This window comes from Bubalus bubalis, chromosome 19 (genome assembly GCF_019923935.1).
Source record: "Bubalus bubalis isolate 160015118507 breed Murrah chromosome 19, NDDB_SH_1, whole genome shotgun sequence".
Classification (NCBI taxonomy): Eukaryota; Metazoa; Chordata; class Mammalia; order Artiodactyla; family Bovidae; genus Bubalus; species Bubalus bubalis.
This window is the reverse complement of record NC_059175.1, coordinates 32,553,933-32,573,160: the sequence shown is the minus strand read 5'-3', so window position 1 is coordinate 32,573,160 and position 19,228 is coordinate 32,553,933. Positions and strand designations below refer to the sequence as shown.

At 37.7% G+C, this 19,228-nt stretch overlaps 1 protein-coding gene across 2 annotated transcripts in view; it reads right to left on the bottom strand.

Annotated features, from left to right (window-relative positions):
* Positions 1-19,228, bottom strand: part of OXCT1 (3-oxoacid CoA-transferase 1) — a 166,886-nt gene that overhangs the window by 63,374 nt on the left and 84,284 nt on the right. For both annotated transcript variants that reach the window (XM_044932617.2, XM_006076397.4), the window contains exons 11-13: positions 18,433-18,481; positions 12,051-12,123; positions 11,364-11,439 (exon numbers count right to left, since the gene is read on the bottom strand). In XM_044932617.2, coding sequence (XP_044788552.1) covers positions 11,364-11,439; positions 12,051-12,123; positions 18,433-18,481 — 198 coding nt within the window. The remainder of the gene's footprint in view (positions 1-11,363; positions 11,440-12,050; positions 12,124-18,432; positions 18,482-19,228) is intronic.

Genomic DNA, 19,228 nt, shown 5'->3' with positions numbered 1-19,228 from the left:
ACTGCTGGGCATACACTCCAAGGAAACCAGAATCAAAAGAGACACATGTACCCCAGTGTTCATTGCAGTATTTACAATAGCTAGGACATGGAAGCAACCTAGATGTCCATCAGCAGATGAGTGGATAAGGAAGTTGTGATACATATACACAATGGAATATTACTCAGCTATAAAAAGGAATGCATTTGAATCAGTTCTAATGAAGTGGATGAAACTGGAGCCTGTTATACAGAGAGAAATAAGTCAGAAGGAGAAAGACAAATACTGTATGTAAATGCATATATATGGAACTTAGGAAGAGGGTAACGACAATCTACATGCTGGGTAGCAAAAGACACACAGATGTTAAGAACAGACTTTTGAACTCAGTGGGAGAAGGCAAGGGTGAGATGATTTGACAGAATAGCAATGAACCATGTACAGTATCATATGCACAACAGATGACCCATGCAAGTTCAATACATAAAGCAGGGCATTCAAAGTCAGTGCTCTGGGACAATCCAGAGGGATAGGGTAGGGAGGGAGGTGGAAGGGCGGTTCAGGATAGGGTGGACACATGTATACCCATAGCTGATTCATGCTGATGTATGGCAAAAACCATCACAATATTGTAATTATCCTCCAATTAAAATAAACTAATTAATGAAAAAGAAAATAGAATCTACCTTGCAGTGCAGGGGACACAGGTTCAATTCTTGGTCAGGGAACTAAGATCCTACATGGCACAGAGCAACTAAGCCCACATACCACAACTAAAGATACCACATTTTGCAACTAAGACCCAAAACAGCCAAATAAATACAAATAAATAAATATTAAAAAAAAAAAAAGAAATACAGACAAATAATAGAAAAAGCATCTTTCAGACATCAGAGAGCAGGCAGTATAGGACTGTGATCTCTGAGAAAAGGGAAGCCAATGAGATGGGCCCACAACTGCCCCAGGCTACTGTCTAGAGAGTTTCCAGCCTGCAGTGCAAGGAGGGGAAATCAGAAGTCCAGCTGCCTCATTTGGGTTGAGATCTCTGATCAACTAGAATTTGACTTGAGATCTCAAAATACCAGAGGGGAGCTTGCTATACAGAGAGAGAGAGCTCAGAAGATTTGCAAAAGTTGAACTCAAGTTATTTACCAGAGTAATGATGTGTATATATTACAAGAAAAAATTGTCTGAGGCCTGGTGAAGAATCACAAGAAGTATTAGGTGAAAAATGTCCATAATTCACACAGGTCTGAGAATAATTCACATTCCCACTAGCCAGAGGGGAAATGCCATGGACATCAGGTAATGTCCTCAGAAAAAACAGTATGAGTAGTGGGGCTAATTAGACTGAAACTAAAGGCTGCAGCCATGAAATTAAAAGATGCTTACTCCTTGGAAGGAAAGTTATGACCAACCTAGATAGCATATTCAAAAGCAGAGACATTACTTTGCCAACAAAGGTCCATGTAGTCAAGGCTATGGTTTTTCCAGTGGTCATGTATGGATGTGAGAGTTGGACTGTGAAGAAAGCTGAGCACCGAAGAATGGATGCTTTTGAACTGTGATGTTGGAAAAGACTCTTGAGAGTCCCTTGGACTGCAAGGAGATCCAACCAGTCCATTCTGAAGGAGATCAGCCCTGGGATCTCTTTGGAAGGAATGATGCTAAAGCTGAAACTCCAGTACTTTGGCCACCTCGTGAGAAGAGTTGACTCATTGGAAAAGAGTCTGATGCTGGGAGGGATTGGGAGCAGGAGGAAAAGGGGACGAAAGAGGATGAGATGGCTGGATGGCATCACTAACTCGATGGACGTGAGTCTGAGTGAACTCCGGGAGTTGGTGATGGACAGGGAGGCCTGGCATGCTGCGATTCATGGGGTCGCAAAGAGTCGGACACGACTGAGCAACTGAATTGAACTGAACTGAAAGGCTGTCAACTAATCTCAAAGAGCTTACGAGCAAATTTTCCATAAATTAGAAACAATAAATAAAAATTAAAAAAAAAATTTTTTAAGCAAATACTGAAAGAATCAACCTGAGTAACATCTGTAAGACTTGCAGTAAAAAAAAAAAAATCAAAGGATGTCCTTCCAGCAGACAGACAATAAGATCAGATGGCATTCTGAATTGGTGTAAAGGAAAAGTGAAGGAAAGAGCAAACATACAGGGAAAAGAGATAAAATACACAATTTATATACATAAATTATAAACAATATTTTTCTCATTTTCAATCTCTTTAAAAGAGACTTGACTGTTAAGAGCAAAATAATAACAAAGTACCATGGATTTATGGGGCTTCCCAGGTGGCATTAGTAATAAAGAATCTGCCTGTCAGTCCAGGGAACATAAGAGACACAGGTTCGATCCCTGGGTTGGGAAGTTCTCCTGGAGGAGGGCATGGCAACCCACTCCAGTATTCTTGCCTTGAGAATCCTCATGGACAGAGGAGCCTGGCAGGCTATAGTCCACAGAATTGCAAAAAGCTGGACAAAACTGAAGTGACTTAGCACACATGCATGCACCATGGATGTATAACACATGCAGAATAAAACATATGACTAAATAGCAAATAAGATAACATAGAATATAAGTTTATAGCTGTATGGTTCTTTAATTATATATAAAGTGATATAACCTGAAATAGACTGTGATAAATACAAGATGGTCTGTATTGCAAACCTTGAGAGAACCACTAAAATATATATATAAGAAAATAAGTCAAGACTGGATAAAAAAAAACAAAATCTAACTATATATGTTAACTGCAAAAGCTCACTTAAATGTAAAGACAGGTTATAGGTAGAAGAATGGGAAAAGATATACCATGCAGAGTGAACATATTAAGATAGTCAGCTTCAGAACCTAACTCTATACCTAAAGCAACTAGAAAAGGAAGAAATGAAGAACCCCAGGGTTAGTAGAAGGAAAGAAATCTTAAAAATTAGAGCAGAAATAAATGCAAAAGAAACAAAAGAGACCATAGAAAAAAATCAACAAAGCCAAAAGCTGGTTCTTTGAAAGGATAAATAAAATTGACAAACCATTAGCCAGACTCATCAAGAAACAAAGGGAGAAAAATCAAATCAATAAAATTAGAAATGAAAATGGAGAGATCACAACAGACAACACAGAAATACAAAGGATCATAAGAGACTACTATCAACAATTACATGCCAATAAAATGGACAACGTGGAAGAAATGGACAAATTCTTAGAAAAGTACAACTTTTCAAAACTCGACCAGGAAGAAATAGAAAATCTTAACAGACCCATCACAAGCACGGAAATTGAAACTGTAATCAAAAATCTTCCAGCAAACAAAAGCCCAGGTCCAGACGGCTTCACAGCTGAAGTCTACCAAAAATTTAGAGAAGAGCTAACACCTATCCTGCTCAAACTCTTCCAGAAAATTGCAGAGGAAGGTAAACTTCCAAACTCATTCTATGAGGCCACCATCACCCTAATACCAAAACCTGACAAAGATCCCACAAAAAAAGAAAACTAAAGGCCAATATCACTGATGAACATAGATGCAAAAATCCTTAACAAAATTCTAGCAATCAGAATCCAACAACACATTAAAAAGATCATACGCCATGACCAAGTGGGCTTTATCCCAGGGATGCAAGGATTCTTCAATATCCACAAATCAATCAATGTAATACACCACATTAACAAATTGAAAACTAAAAACCATATGATTATCTCAATAGATGCAGAGAAAGCCTTTGACAAAATTCAACATCCATTTATGATCAAAACTCTCCAGAAAGCAGGAATAGAAGGAACATACCTCAACATAATCAAAGCTATATATGACAAACCCACAGCAAACATTATCCTCAATGGTGAAAAATTGAAAGCATTTCCTCTAAAGTCAGGAAGAAGACAAGGGTGCCCACTTTCACCAGTACTATTCAACATAGTTTTGGAAGTTTTGGCCACAGCAATCAGAGCAGAAAAAGAAATAAAAGGAATCCAAATTGGAAAAGAAGAAGTAAAGCTCTCACTATTTGCAGATGACATGACCCTCTACATAGAAAACCCTAAAGACTCCACCAGAAAATTACTAGGACTAATCAATGACTATAGTAAAGTTGCAGGATATAAAATCAACACCCAGAAATCCCTTGCATTCCTATACACTAATAATGAGAAAACAGAAAGAGAAATTAAGGAAACAATTCCATTCACCATTGCAACGGAAAGAATAAAATACTTAGGAATATATCTACCTAAAGAAACTAAAGACCTATATATAGAAAACTATAAAACACTGGTGAAAGAAATCAAAGAGGACACTAACAGATGGAGAAATATACCATGTTCATGGATTGGAAGAATCAATATAGTGAAAATGAGTATACTACCCAAAGCAATCTATAGATTCAATGCAATCCCTATCAAGCTACCAACAGTATTCTTCACAGAGCTAGAACAAATAATTTCACAATTTGTATGGAAATACAAAAAACCTCGAATAGCCAAAGCGATCTTGAGAAAGAAGAATGGAACTGGAGGAATCAATCTACCTGACTTCAGGCTCTACTACAAAGCCACAGTTATCAAGACAGTATGGTACTGGCACAAAGACAGAAATACAGATCAATGGAACAAAATAGAAAGCCCAGAGATAAATCCATGCACATATGGACACCTTATCTTTGACAAAGGAGACAAGAATATACAATGGATTAAAGACAATCTCTTTAACAAGTGGTACTGGGAAATCTGGTCAACCACTTGTAAAAGAATGAAACTAGAACACTTTCTAACACCATACACAAAAATAAACTCAAAATGGATTAAAGATCTCAACGTTAAGACCAGAAACTATAAAACTCCTAGAGGAGAACATAGGAAAACACTCTCCGACATATATCACAGCAGGATCCTCTATGATCCACCTCCCAGAATATTGGAAATAAAAGCAAAAATAAACAAATGGGACCTAATTAAACTTAAAAGCTTCTGCACATCAAAGGAAACCATTAGCAAGGTGAAAAGACAGCCTTCAGAATGGGAGAAAATAATAGCAAATGAAGCAACTGACATACAACTAATCTCAAAAATATACAAGCAACTCCTACAGCTCAACTCCAGAAAAATAAATGACCCAATCAAAAAATGGGCCAAAGAACTAAATAGACATTTCTCCAAAGAAGACATACAGATGGCTAACAAACACATGAAAAGATGCTCAACATCACTCATTATCAGAGAAATGCAAATCAAAACCACTATGAGGTACCATTTCACACCAGTCAGAATGGCTGCGATCCAAAAGTCTACAAGTAATAAATGCTGGAGAGGGTGTGGAGAAAAGGGAACCCTCTTACACTGTTGGTGGGAATGCAAGCTAGTACAGCCACTATGGAGAACAGTGTGGAGATTCCTTAAAAAACTGGAAATAGAACTGCCTTATGATCCAGCAATCCCACTGCTGGGCATACACACTGAGGAAACCAGAAGGGAAAGAGACACGTGTACCCCAATGTTCATCGCAGCACTGTTTATAATAGCCAGGACATGGAAGCAACCTAGATGTCCATCAGCAGATGAATGGATAAGAAAGCAGTGGTTCATATACACAATGGAGTATTACTCAGCCATTAAAAAGAATACATTTGAATCAGTTCTAATGAGGTGGATGAAACTGGAGCCTATTATACAGAGTGAAGTAAGCCAGAAAGAAAAACACCAATTCAGTATACTAATGCATATATATGGAATTTAGAAAGATGGTAACAATAACCCTGTGTACGAGAAAGCAAAAGAGACACTGATGTATAGAACAGTCTTATGGACTCTGTGGGAGAGGGAGAGGGTGGGAAGATTTGGGAGAATGGCATTGAAACATGTAAAATATCATGTATGAAACGAGTTGCCAGTCCAGGTTCGATGCACGATACTGGATGCTTGGGGCTAGTGCACTGGGACAACCCAGAGGGAGGGTATGGGGAGGGAGGAGGGAGGAGGGTTCAGGACGGGGAACACATGTATACCTGTGGCGGATTAATTTTGATATTTGGCAAAACTAATACAATTATGTAAAGTTTAAAAATAAAATAAAATTTAAAAAAAAAAGAAATATTATCAGAGATAAAGAAAAATATATTTTTTTAAAAGGTCAATTTGTTAAAAGAATATAATAATCTTAAGTACTACTGTAATGGAGTTCTATATGAAGTAAAAAGTGATAAAACTGAAAGGAGAAATATACAAATGTACAATTATAACTCAAGATTTCAATGCTCTTCTCTCAGTAACCAATAGAAAGGCACAGTAGACATGAACCACACCATCTCCCTACTTGACCTAATTGACACTTATAGAACACTCTAGCCAACAAGAGCAGAATACACATTCTTTTCAAGAATGGAAACAGATGGAATAGTCACAAAGTCGCAAATACATCTCAAACTTAAAAGGAGAGAACCCATGTAAAGTATGTACTATGACTTCAAGAGAATTAAACTAGAAATTAGTACAAAGTTTTGTGGAAAATCACCAAATATTTTGAAATTAAATGATATACTTTTACATAACCAATAGGTCATGGGAAAAAACCACAAAAGAAATTAAAAATATCCTGAAGAGAATGATAATAAAACAAAAGAGACAAAAATTTGTGGGCTGTTACTGATACAGTGCTTAGAGAGAAATTTAGAGCATGGCCCTTAATACACATCTAATAGATATTTGTTGAATTAATGAGCTAACTTAATCCCCAAAGCAAGCACATGAGTTAAATGTTATCATTTTACAAATGAATATATCAAGGTTCACCTAATTTGTTACACCACCAATAAATGACAGAACCAGTACTTAAGCAAGGCTTCCCTGGTGGCTCAGATGGTAAAGAATCTGCCTGCAATAAGGGAGATCTAGGTTCACTCCCTGGGTCAGAAAGAACCCCTGGGGAAGGGAATGGCACCCCACTCCAGTACTCTTGCTTAGACAATTCCATAGGCCGAGGAGCCCGGCGGGCTGCAGTCTCTGCGTGCATCCTAAGTCACTTCAGTCGTGTCCGACTCTCTTTGACCCTATGGACTGTAGCCTTCCAGGCTCTTCTGTCCATGGAATTCTCTAGGCAAATACTGGAGTGAGTTGCCATGCCTTCCTCCAGGGTATCTTCCCGACCCAGGGATCAAACCTTCATCTCATGCCTTTTGCACTGGCAGGCGAGTTCTTTACCACTGGTGCCACCTGGGAAGCCCAGCTTACAGTCCATGGGGTCTGAAAGAATTGGACATGACTGAGCGACTGACATGACTGAGCGATTAACACTTTCACTTCAGTACTTAAGAACAGGCATATCTAACCCCAAAGTTCTGTACAGTTTCTATTACATTACACTGATGGAGCAAAAGCAATACTGAATAATTGTTAAAGTACACATAATTCCCACCTGTCCTTTTTCCTTGCCCATGGTTTGCAGCTGCCTGAGCATTGGGACAAATGGACAAGACACCAATATCTTAAAACAACTATCTAGATCTGTATGTTTGTATCTATCCATACAGTAATCTTTATATTTCTGTATCTGTACCTACAGTTTAGTATATAGGCTACATTTCATGCATCTAAACCACGAGATTAAATGTTGAGCACAACCTCTTCCCCTCAGCTGTACAAGAAGGAAGACTAGAGAATTAGCTTATTTAAAACAGGCATCATATCTAGGAGACCAAATCAATGTTATGCACTCATACATACAGCATACGTGAGTATGACGCTGATTTGTGCTTAATCTTCTAAAATGCACAAAGAAATGAAAAATATGAGGGAAAAACAAAACACCTAAACATCCTATTTTTGTTTGTTCCAAGAATCCCTCATTTCTGTTCTCCCCGTGTAGAAGGAGCAGGCCCTCGGCTGTTACGTTCAGCTCAGATACAGCAACTTGTCCAGAGGGCAACTATTGCATGCCTTTAATAACCAGCTCCCATAGTAGGTCATACATATCTACTTTCCCTCACAAGTCTATCATCTATGTCAGCTGTTTCCCAGAAATAAGCATTAGAAGAGCCAGAGCAGTTCTGGATGGAGAGTCAACGGACTGCACATCTTCTCATATTTCTGCAGCTTGCCTAGGGTTACCATCATCAAGGAACTAGAAAGAGCCAATCACTGTTCTGTCACATTTTCTCTCTTTGTATGCTCAGGGCAGAATTTTCAAAAATCTGTGAAAACAGGACCCATGCTGCATACTAAGAAGCTATTAGAGGATAAGACAAATAGCATCCACACCATTTGCTTGCCTTAAAAGCTTAAAGTTTATTATAATCTGACATTGTAATGATTGATGGAGATGCTACGGTGCAGAGAAACTCAAGACTTTACAACCATTGAAAGATTATTAAACTCAGTAAAAAGATAAAAGTAAATGAAAAATGATATAATAAAGCTGAACCCTTCAGCGCCTTGACTGCCAGGTCTTGCAATAAAAATATATCTAAATTTTATAAATCAACATAAATCTTTAGGGCAAACAGAAATAGCTCACTGAAACTACATAAGGAGGCTAGGCTGTTATCCATAACCAATAAAAACAAGAAATGTGTCCTCAGATCTGGTACTTGAATATGAATTTGGATACATAGGTTTTACAGTTACTGTAAAATAGTCTTGCTTACGCCAGCATTTTTTGAGGCAAATATTCCCTCTCAATGTTAAGCAATAGTACACTGAAGAAGTTAAAAATAATAGCCACTATTTATGGAGTGCTTTGAGTCTTCACTTTTCATTTTCTTTTCATTTAATCCTAACAAAAATCCATGTACTCCAGATTGTGTAAATTTTAAGGGGTAGAGCTGAAATTCAAATCAGATCTCTTCCAAATTAAAGCTCATGGTCTTGACTCTTAAACTATCTTGAATCCAAAGGAAGCAAAATATATACCTTGTATCACATACAAAGAATCCCAGAAGTCATTATCAGTTACTAAAAGAACAAAAGAGGGCTTCCCTGGTGGCTCAGGGGTCAAGAGTCTGCCTGCCAATGCAGGAGACAGGGATTCAATCCCTGATCTGGGAAGACCTCGCCTGCTGTGGAGCAATGGAGCCCATGCGCCACAACTGCTGGGCAAGCGCTCTAGAGCCTGAGAGCTGCAGCCACTGAAGCCTGTGTGCCTAGAGACCGTTCTCTCCAACAGCAAAAGTCACCGCAACGAAAAACCCATCCACTGCAACTAGAGAGTAGCGCTCACCACAACTAGAGAAGAGCCTGCGCAGCAATCAAGACCCAGCACAGCCATAAGTAAAATTCTAAAAGAACAAAAGAAATGCTCCTTCAGAAAAGACGCTATTAACTTCCATGACCAAAAGAGTGGAACCAGACACAAGAACACTTTTTAAGCTTAATTTTTCTCCACACCCCTTCAGAAATCCAGAGTTCTCTATTGCTGCTCCACTAGATCCAGTCCTTTGCAAACGTATGATCTCCAAACTATATTAGGAAAATTACAAAGTAATAAACATTGATGTTTTAATCATTCATAGGAATCTTCATAGGATATGTAAAACCATGATACATGTTGGAAAATCTTTCCTACAAATGACAACTACATAATGCATACTCTCACCATGAGAGCTTCCAGTTTCACTGTGCGCTAAATCATAATAAAAACACATTGTATAGTAACTTGTTAAAGATGCCCAAGTTCCCTGAAAGCAAAAATATGTTGGACATGTTTCTGTGATTTAAAAACTCACTAATAGTCCAGAGAAATAGACTCTAGTTTGAACTCTCTTGCTTCTGTTCATAGTAACCAATCCTCTTCCGTCCTCTGCCAGGCATCTCCAACTTCTCCTTCTTAACTTATCAAATAATAACAACCCATTTATCTAGCATATACTATGTCAAGCTCTATGATATGTATTATAACCTTAGAGTCAGGGCTAAAACTCGGGGCTTGCTATTTTATGCTCCTTCTACTACCCTCTATTAGCCTTTTTCTAAAATTTGAAGAGAAGTACACTCTTTCTACACAAATAAACATTCCTATAAAGTATCAATCTGACTTACTGTATAATGCTTAGGAGACCCCCTGATTTCTTCAAAGCCTCCAAAAGTTGCCAACTCTTATAACTATGGCTAATTTAGAATAACAATATAGCAACAATATAACAACTTAGCAAATCCATAATTTGCTAAGTGTTCTTACTATTAATGGGTCAATGATATTTTCCCTTTACATTTTAAGTATGATTGATGATCATTCTTTAATACATTCAAACTTGGTTTTCAAACGTGGTTACATATCATCACCATATAGGACTGCTTTTAAAATGACCAGTTCCAGGTTATATCCCAGATTAAACTGGAAACTAATGATGGGCCAGAGGCATCACCATTTTTAAAAATTCCCAGGTGCTTCCAATATGCAACCAAGTTTGAGAACCAGAGCTGTAATAATAACTGAAATTTTAAAATAATGTTTCAAGAGATCATAGTTCAAAAAAGCTAAACTAATACAATCTCTACCATTGTTATCAACTACATTAATTTACCCTCCTCAAAAAATGAACAGGAAAAACTAAGAAATTAAAAAAAAAAAAAAAAAAAAAAAAAACCTTTCATTATAGAACACCAACCTCAGTTAAACAAAATATTTTTTAGCTCAAGCTTCAGAGAAACACAGAGAAACCTTTAAAGATACACATTAAAAGAGTAACCTGAAAAAAATGAGCTCATAATCATGGACACTCATTGCTGTTTGCCTACACATATAAAGAACCACACTCTGGAATGTAAAGAACTACACTCATAAATCAACTGATTATAGTCTTTTTTCCAAAGCTAATTTCAAGAGGCTTCTTCCTTGATTTAGATCGTTAGTAAATGAAAACTGTTTGCATTTCACAGACCTGTTTAAATACCACAGGTTTTGTATTCGGTAATAGAAGACAATGTGATTGATTACTCATAGGGTCACATGACTAATCAAGAGAGGATTTTACTCACTGTGAATAAGAAAAGAATTAACATAAAATTAATGAACATATTAATTACTCTTTCTCGTTATAAAGCTTAGTTATAATAAATATTTGTATTTCTTACTTTTATCAGAGTATAATTAACCCATATTTTTTACCTTCTGAGGAAGTTCTCTGTTTTTCTAGGGAAAATTATGCTTTGACTCTGATCTTATTATTTTTAGTTCCAATTACATAGTAAACTGGCAAAGCTAAATATTTTTCAGGAGAATTAGAAATTTGATTTTTATTAAAATTTGAAATAAATACATATTACAACATCTATTTTTGCAACAATTATATTCGTACTCATAGCAATCTGACAAGATTTTTCTTAATATTAATACTTCAAAAACAATTATTCTAACCCAGGCATAATTCAGAAGAAAACGTGCCTACTTACAGGTATCATCCAGTTAGCCAGGTCACCATATTTGGAAACCTGCATGGCTCCTAGCATTGTCAGATTGACATGTCCCCTGAGAAAGACAGAGAAGAAATATAAAGCAAACTTCCATGTTTTATGTCCCTTTTGCTTCAAATTGCCAGCAATTAAATAATCCTACTCCTCCTGCCCCCAAATATATTTGCTTTCCTCCACCCAACATTTGATTTCCAAATAGACTGGCTTCAAGCTAATGCAGAAAAATAACTATTAAGAGTTCTTTAAAAAAATTATAGCCTATATTGTATCCAAAGACAAATTAAAAACAGGTGTACACAGTGAGTTTGTTTCCTTTGGTAAGGGAAAATGTGGCTCGATTTGAAGGCAAACACTAGCTAGAAAATGAAAACACAGTTTGTAGAAAATGTTAGGATCCTCAGAAAGAGCCTCAAAAACGTTTACTTCAGTTTAGTTGGCACACAGACATATATTCCACTTTGAAGGTTCTTTTAATAATCATGGGCTGCATGTTCCAATTGCCAACATTCAATGTGAATAATTTCACATCCTGGTGCAGCCAAGCAAGTCCATGATCATTTTCTGGCTGGGAGAGGTGGTTATGTTTCGCAGTCTTGTTAACAGACTCAGGGATGACTCAGCTCATTCCACACCGTGGGAAACATGAGGAGCTCCATTATTACATACCCTCTAATCATTGCAAATGATTCATCGCTGGAGAAATAAGAGGCTCCTGGAAGAACAGTAACTGTTTCCTTGCCTACACACACACACACACACACACACAGACACAGGGAAAACAAAAGAAAGAAAAGGCTATTAGATTTCTAAGAGTGGAAATCATGGTGGAGACAGAGGTCTATACCTTCTCTATTTCATACAGAACTAAGTGTCCCTTAACCAAAACACAGCAACGACAGGGGGATGGGGGGACACAATGGGAACTGCCAACCTACAAAGACAAGTGCTTTGTTACCAACATTGTTCAGATTTGCCCTTGCATGGGGATAATGAAAAACAGACCAACTTTTCATTTTATTATTGTTTTGAAATTGTCTACAGACAATGTACTTCTCTATTGCCTATTATTACATAACCATCCCTGTCTCCCACCAGATCCAGTCCCTTCACAAGCCCCTATTAAATGCTAATAGGAGCAAAGAAGAAAGGGGTTCCTGGGATGCACCTGTCAGAACCCAATGCTACTGTAAGTCACTGGACCTAAAACACTGTAGAATAAACATGAAGAAATACAGCTGGAAGGGAATGAAGCAGGACATGCTTCTCAAATATGTCTTTAAAATCAGTGAATAATCTAGAAAGACAGGTTTCACCTAATTCCTTAATGTCACTGGTTGAAAGAATCTCTTCTTTCAACCTTTCTCTCTGCTTCATCTTTCTGCCCTTGCTTCAGTAAATTTCTATTAATAACCAGAAAAGGTCCTCTTAGAAGGACCTCTCCCAACACTTACATCCCATAATAAAAACTCAGAACTAGAAAAGTTCTTCAAGGTCATCAAATCCCTACACAAGCAATAATATAACCTAACTCAAACCTGAGCTGCTGAGTTCTTGTGACCTATCTATTCAGGAGCTTGAGGTACCTAGGAGATGCTTCTGGTCTCAACAGAAAAGTGTTCACGTGCCACTCTGCCAAAGGTTAAGTCGACTGTCTGAGCACACTGCATGCCACTGCCCCAGTGTAATAGGGCAGACAAGAAGAAGGGGAAGATACGTGATTCCAAGACTGGAATAGAGCAAAGCTCTTGGACACAACAGGACAAGAGTGATCTGACTGTGATCAGATCACAAGAGTGATCAAATGTGCAACAGCTGTCCCCTCAACTTCTCAAATCATGTCCAAGAGCTAACTTCACCAATATCCCCCTCCATCTGAGCTCGAATACAGAGCATGACTATCTATATCATGCTGAATTATTTACTGACCCCCAAAAGTTTGATTCTAATCAAAGGAAACATTCTCACCTCTTTTAAAGGAACATAAAGCTGAAAAGCTTTGGAGAATACTTTCTGGTGTGGTTAATAAGGGCTGGCTTGTAAACAGCATGTAAGATTTGGAGGATTAAATGAAATCATGCATGTAAAGCCCTTACTCTAGGACCTGGCACAGAGAAAGCACTTTGTGAACATTAATTTTTAATATTATTTTCATTGTTATTCCTCACTCCAAACCTACTTGTGAAAAAGACAATGCCATCAACCCTCTAGGGATAAATGCTACAGGGGCAAGCAATCAGCTTTTATGATACGGTTATATACCAGCGTGTGAACTCCAGGTTTCAGGACAAGCAGAATACAACTAAACCTTATCCTAACACCACTTTCATGTCCAGAAAATACAGTTCCTCTCCAGTCCTGTGAGATGGAGAGGCAAAGAAGAACTTGTAGGCTGAAAATGCAAAACAAACAAATGAACAAAAATTTCAATTCTTTGTTCTCTATGTGATAAATCAAAATGACTTCCAAAGGGCTATCTCTACCGGCTAGCAGTACATAGAAGACATTATTTACCACTTACTGTAAAGGAAACTCTGAGATCAATGCACACAGAGCTTCCGATCTCCCCATGTGATTTATCAAGGATAGTATTTTTTAAAGAGCCCAGAAAATAATTCTTATGAAAGTTATTGTCAGGCCCCCTGTTATATATTCTGGCATCTTATAAATATATGCTTTGAAAAAAATTTTCATTTTTAACATCCCAAAATCTAAATAAAAATAGGATATCCTAAAGTTGATATCAATGCTTTTCAAATACGGTGTCCTAATTTGGTTAAATAATTATAATCAATAATACAATCAATATCTTAAAAAGGCTTTCTTATTCAGCTTTTCCTAATTATTTGTCTCCTTCAACTTCCCCTGTATATGTCTATATCCTCTCATGATATTCAGGCAATAGAATTATCCAGTTTCATGGTTATTGAGTCATTTGGCTTATGACATAACATGCCACTCACTCAATATCAAGTAGATGTTCACTCTGTGCCTTAAACAAAATGCAGATGCCCTAAACAAATGGTTCTCAAACACTCATCGGAATCACATGGAGGTCTTATAAAAACACGGACTGTTGAGCACAACTCCCAGAGTTTGAGAATTTTCATCTCTAAGAAGTCCCCAGTGATGGGGATGCCAATGCTGTGGCTCTGAAAACCACACTTTGAGAACCACTGCCCTAAGCAAGGGCTTCCCAGGTGGGTAAAGAATCTGCTTGCAATGCAGGAGATACAGATTCAATCCCTGGATAGGAAAGATCCCCTGGAGAAGGGCACAGCAACCCACCCCTGGAGAATCCCATGGACAGAGGAGCCTTGAGGGCTACAGTCCATGGGGTCACAAAGAGTTGGACATGACTGTAACAACCAAGTAAGCATGCACGCCCTAAACAAAAGGAACACAATACTCAGCAAGAGAGATGAATATACACAAATAATAACAAGGCAAAATGTGGCATGCTTATGAGATGCTAAATGTGTTGTGGGTTCGAAGGAGAAGCACTTCTGAGCCGCAAAAGGATTTGGAGAGGACAAATGAACTAGGACTTGAAGGATAGGCATTACCGATAAAGAGACGGGGATGAACAAGGGATAGAACGAAACAAAAAAGAAAGGGCACTGAAAGAGCTAAGTCATGGAGGAAGGAAACAGAACAGATCGAGCAGTTCAGTATGGGTGAACTCAGCTATACCGAAAGATCAATCTGGAAAGGTCAGTCACAACCATTAGAGAGATCCTGAATGTGGTACTATTTGTACTTTAGACTGCAGGCCTGTAATTCTTCAGATATGGCACGCAGACCTCTAGAGCAGATACTGCTGATGCTGGGGGCTGGAAACTGCTCTGATTATTGCAGGATACTTAACAGCATCCCTGGCCTCTGCATACTAAATGCCAGTAACACTGGCACTCCAGACATTATCCAATGTCCCCAGAAAGGTGAAATCACCCCTCTTTCCCATTGAAAGCCACTGCTCTAGAGGCACATGGCAGGAAACAAGGATATTCAAAAGCCATGAGATTAACATGGCTCTTTCTAAGTCGTTGTTGTTTAGTTGCTGAGTCTTTCTAAGTAGCTTTTTAATCAAAAGGTAGGGAAGCCTGGCACGCTGCAGTCCATGGGTTCGCACAGTTAGACATGACTTAGCGACTGAACAATGACCAAGAAGAAGTCATTAAAAACATTTTGATATTAAAATAAGAAAAATATTAAGAAATAAGAAAGAATGCAAAATGCACATTAATATGAACGCTAACATGAGATTTATTAGAAATTTCACAATTGCACTAGGATGCTGCAAATCTTCCTGAGATCTCGGAAATGTTCTAAATGCTGCCTTCTGCACCCTTGTAAATTCTCAAGTTATCAGTGGATGTAGCTCAATGTGCAGAGAAAAAGGCCTGAGGCCAAGAGCAGGAGACTACCTGTGAATCTGTCCCTAGCAACCTGATCTTGAGCACATCACTTCACTTTTCTGGGCTTCAGTTTCCCAACGTGTATAAAAAGTTTTCACTTGAGGCTCAATTTTTACTTGATATATTGATCATATATGTGAAAAAATATGCTGTAAATTGTGTGATTCTATACAAGTGGTCATTCATTGTTACATAACCATATAAAATTATTTAGAAAAGAGGATCCTTAGAAATAGTTCTAATTATTATTTTAATACACTTTTTATGCCCAGAAACATAACTCTGTCTTTGTTCTAACGGATTTCTATGAAAATCCTTTCAAATGAACACAAACAATGGGCTAATCTTCCTGGTAATGTCCAAACTTGGGGAGTTGAGGAAATCATCAATTTATGTTCTGGGTTCTGGAGTTCAAAGTATTTCCCCTCTAACTTAGCTCCAAAGTCAAAAGCATCATAAATCCCAAAAAGGACTTGGATGAAAGAGATAGAATACTATTGAACTGATTGGCAGCCTGGCTTCCCAAAAGCAATGAATTCTGGTTTTACAAAGTACTTTAAGATTATATATATATATATATATATAAGATATATATATCTAAAACTGGTGGCTTCATTAGGATTGGGCTACTTTTAAGCTCAATGGACTCAGAAATGTCTACTCTCCAATGATGTCACTGAAAAGATTAACTACTTTCCAAAGAAAGTGGGTTTTATGAGCTCAAGCCTGAAATTTGGAAAATGGAGTTATTCATTTTGCAAATAACTCACTAACATCATAAATTAATTAAACCAAGCAGCAAATATTTTCACAGATCAATGAGCTATTGCTAAAGGGTACAGTACAATTAAATCACAGCCTTGGTTAAATGTCATTGCTTTATCACAGTGCGCCTTTCAGAGTTAAGTCATGTTAACTAATTCAACTATTCAACCAGAAGCTGTTTTACTTCCAAAACTCCTAAGTATTAAACATCAATTCTACTTGGCAGCTGGCCTTTATATTTGGTTCCTGTTGCTTCTCTTCAGAAATTTACACATATTATTTTTGAACACAAAGTAAGAATTATACTTTTGTGGGGGTAGAGTGAATAGAAGTAAAAGAAGGATAAAGAAAATCATGCTGGAATATAAAAATTAGCTTCTTATGGGAAACTCCATTGGGGAGGGAGGAGGGAAGAGGGTTCAGGATGGGGAACACATGTATACCTGTGGCGGATTCATTTTGATATTTGGCAAATCTAATACAGTTATGTAAAGTTTAAAAATAAAATAAAATTTAAAAAAAAATAATAATAAATAAATAAAAAAAAAAAAAAAGAAAATCTTTAGCTCCAACACAGTGGCAGTATTGCCTCACGTATGGGCAATGATGGAGGCCAAAAGGTCTGACCTGTTTTTCTTCCTCCTCCAGGCTGCTGCAATGTGTGACTCTCTGTCCCAGTCAAATAAAAGGCTAATAATAAAAGGCAAAGCATATGAATACCAGAACATAGGAGAAGACAGGCTAGAGTTCCCAATTCAAAGAAACTCTGTATTTATCACCTATATCATTAGGTCACAATGAGTAGCAGAGTACATCCTTAAGTACCCTTGAAGTTTTGAAGGATGCTCTACTAACCAGCATTCTTGCCTGGGAACTGCTACAGACAGAGGAGCCTGGCTGGCTACAGTCTGTGGGGTTACAAAAGAGTTGGACACGACCTAGCAACTAATCAACAAACAACTCCTAACTCTCATGTCAATTAGAGCAGCAATCCCCAATCTTTTGAGCACTAGCAACTAGTTTCATGGAAGCCAATTTTTCCATGGACCAGAGGGTAGAGGGAAGATTTCAGGATTATTCAAGCATATTACATTTATTGTGCATTTTATTTCTATTATTATTACATCAGTTCCACCTCAGATCATCAGACATTGGATTCTAGTGGTTACAGACCCCTGGATTAGAGGACAGAACATATTACCCACGACAAAAACCCCAGAGCCCAAGATCTTGGCTTTGGCTGCTATTATGGATCCACTTCCCACCTTCTCATCATGAGAAGACAGATCTATTTCAGCCTGGGGTCTGCCAATTGGAGGCACAAGCAGGAGATACAGCAGAGGAGACTCCCATCCTCACCCTCATGCAGGTTTCTGCAAGATGTTTGTGTTCCTCCACAAAGACCCTATTCCTGTCTGGTGACCCTCTCCCACAGTTGCCCCTTAAGGCCCAAGGGTGATAAGAACTCCCTGTGGTACTTCAACATCCTTTCTGGTTTGCCTTAACCCTGTTTACACCTCTGTAAACTATCCTTTCCTTTAATTCTAGTTACCCCATCTGAGAGCATTCTCTGTGCACAGTCAGGATGGCGCCTGATTGACCCACCAAAGCTCCTGCCATTTCTTGTAGCCCCTCTTGCAATTTCCCCTATATCTTACCCTGCCCTAAATAGGGGAGACCTCTGATGGGCAAGCAGACCCAGATGGCACTGGGAAGGCTTCTCTCACCTCCTCCAAGTAAAGTATAGTGCATATTCTCCAGGAAACATCAAAGAATCAAGCCCAACTCCTTACTCTAAAATCATTTGGCAGAGAACGAAACTAATAGCAAAGGAAAATGCTGGAAGAACATGTAAAGAGTTATTTTACCTGCATTGATTAGATCTGCATCAACTTCATTTTTTAATGGGTATGGACCCTGTAAAATAAAGCACATGTCCAGTTAGGAAAAGAAGTTTCTCACTGAATCACACACTAAAACTTTAATGCAAACAACTCATTTAAAACCTTAGGAAATGATTATCAGAAGACTTGAGGTGAACCTTTTCAAAGTAATCCTGATGTTTTCATGGTTCTGTATCTCACATTGATTAGTCTTTTCTACGCTAGTAAGTGTGATCGGGTAAGTGAAAAATAGTTTCTTCAAACTACCAGAGTCTGAAAGAAATGTTAAGCTATTGGAAATCCAGGTCAATAAAAAAGTAATTATTTAGTATCTACTATGCAGTCTATGCTATAGTATATCAATGTTGCTGCTAAGTTGCTTCAGTCCTGTCCAGCTCAATGAATACAAACTAAATGGCTACTTTATTGGGCTAGAAGGATCTGAAGAAGCAAGTCTCATCTTTTTGATGCCCTTATTGTCCCTTTGACTGGTAATCCTAAGTTTTTATTTTTTATGTATTTTTATAAACCATCTCTAATAACTTGAATAGGGTGAGCAGTTTCATAACATAACATATATTAAACTAAAAGAGAGGAAATAGAAAAAGAGGAAAGAAAAGGTCTAAGTTAGAGCCAAGAAAGAGAAAATAGTGGCTGTGAAACTTTAACATACTTTCAAAAAATGGGATCAAAAATGTACTCTTTAAATAAACTGAAATGGTAACTAATGTTTTAGACCTGTGTAAATTTTTCTTTAAACAGTGATCATAGTTATGCATAT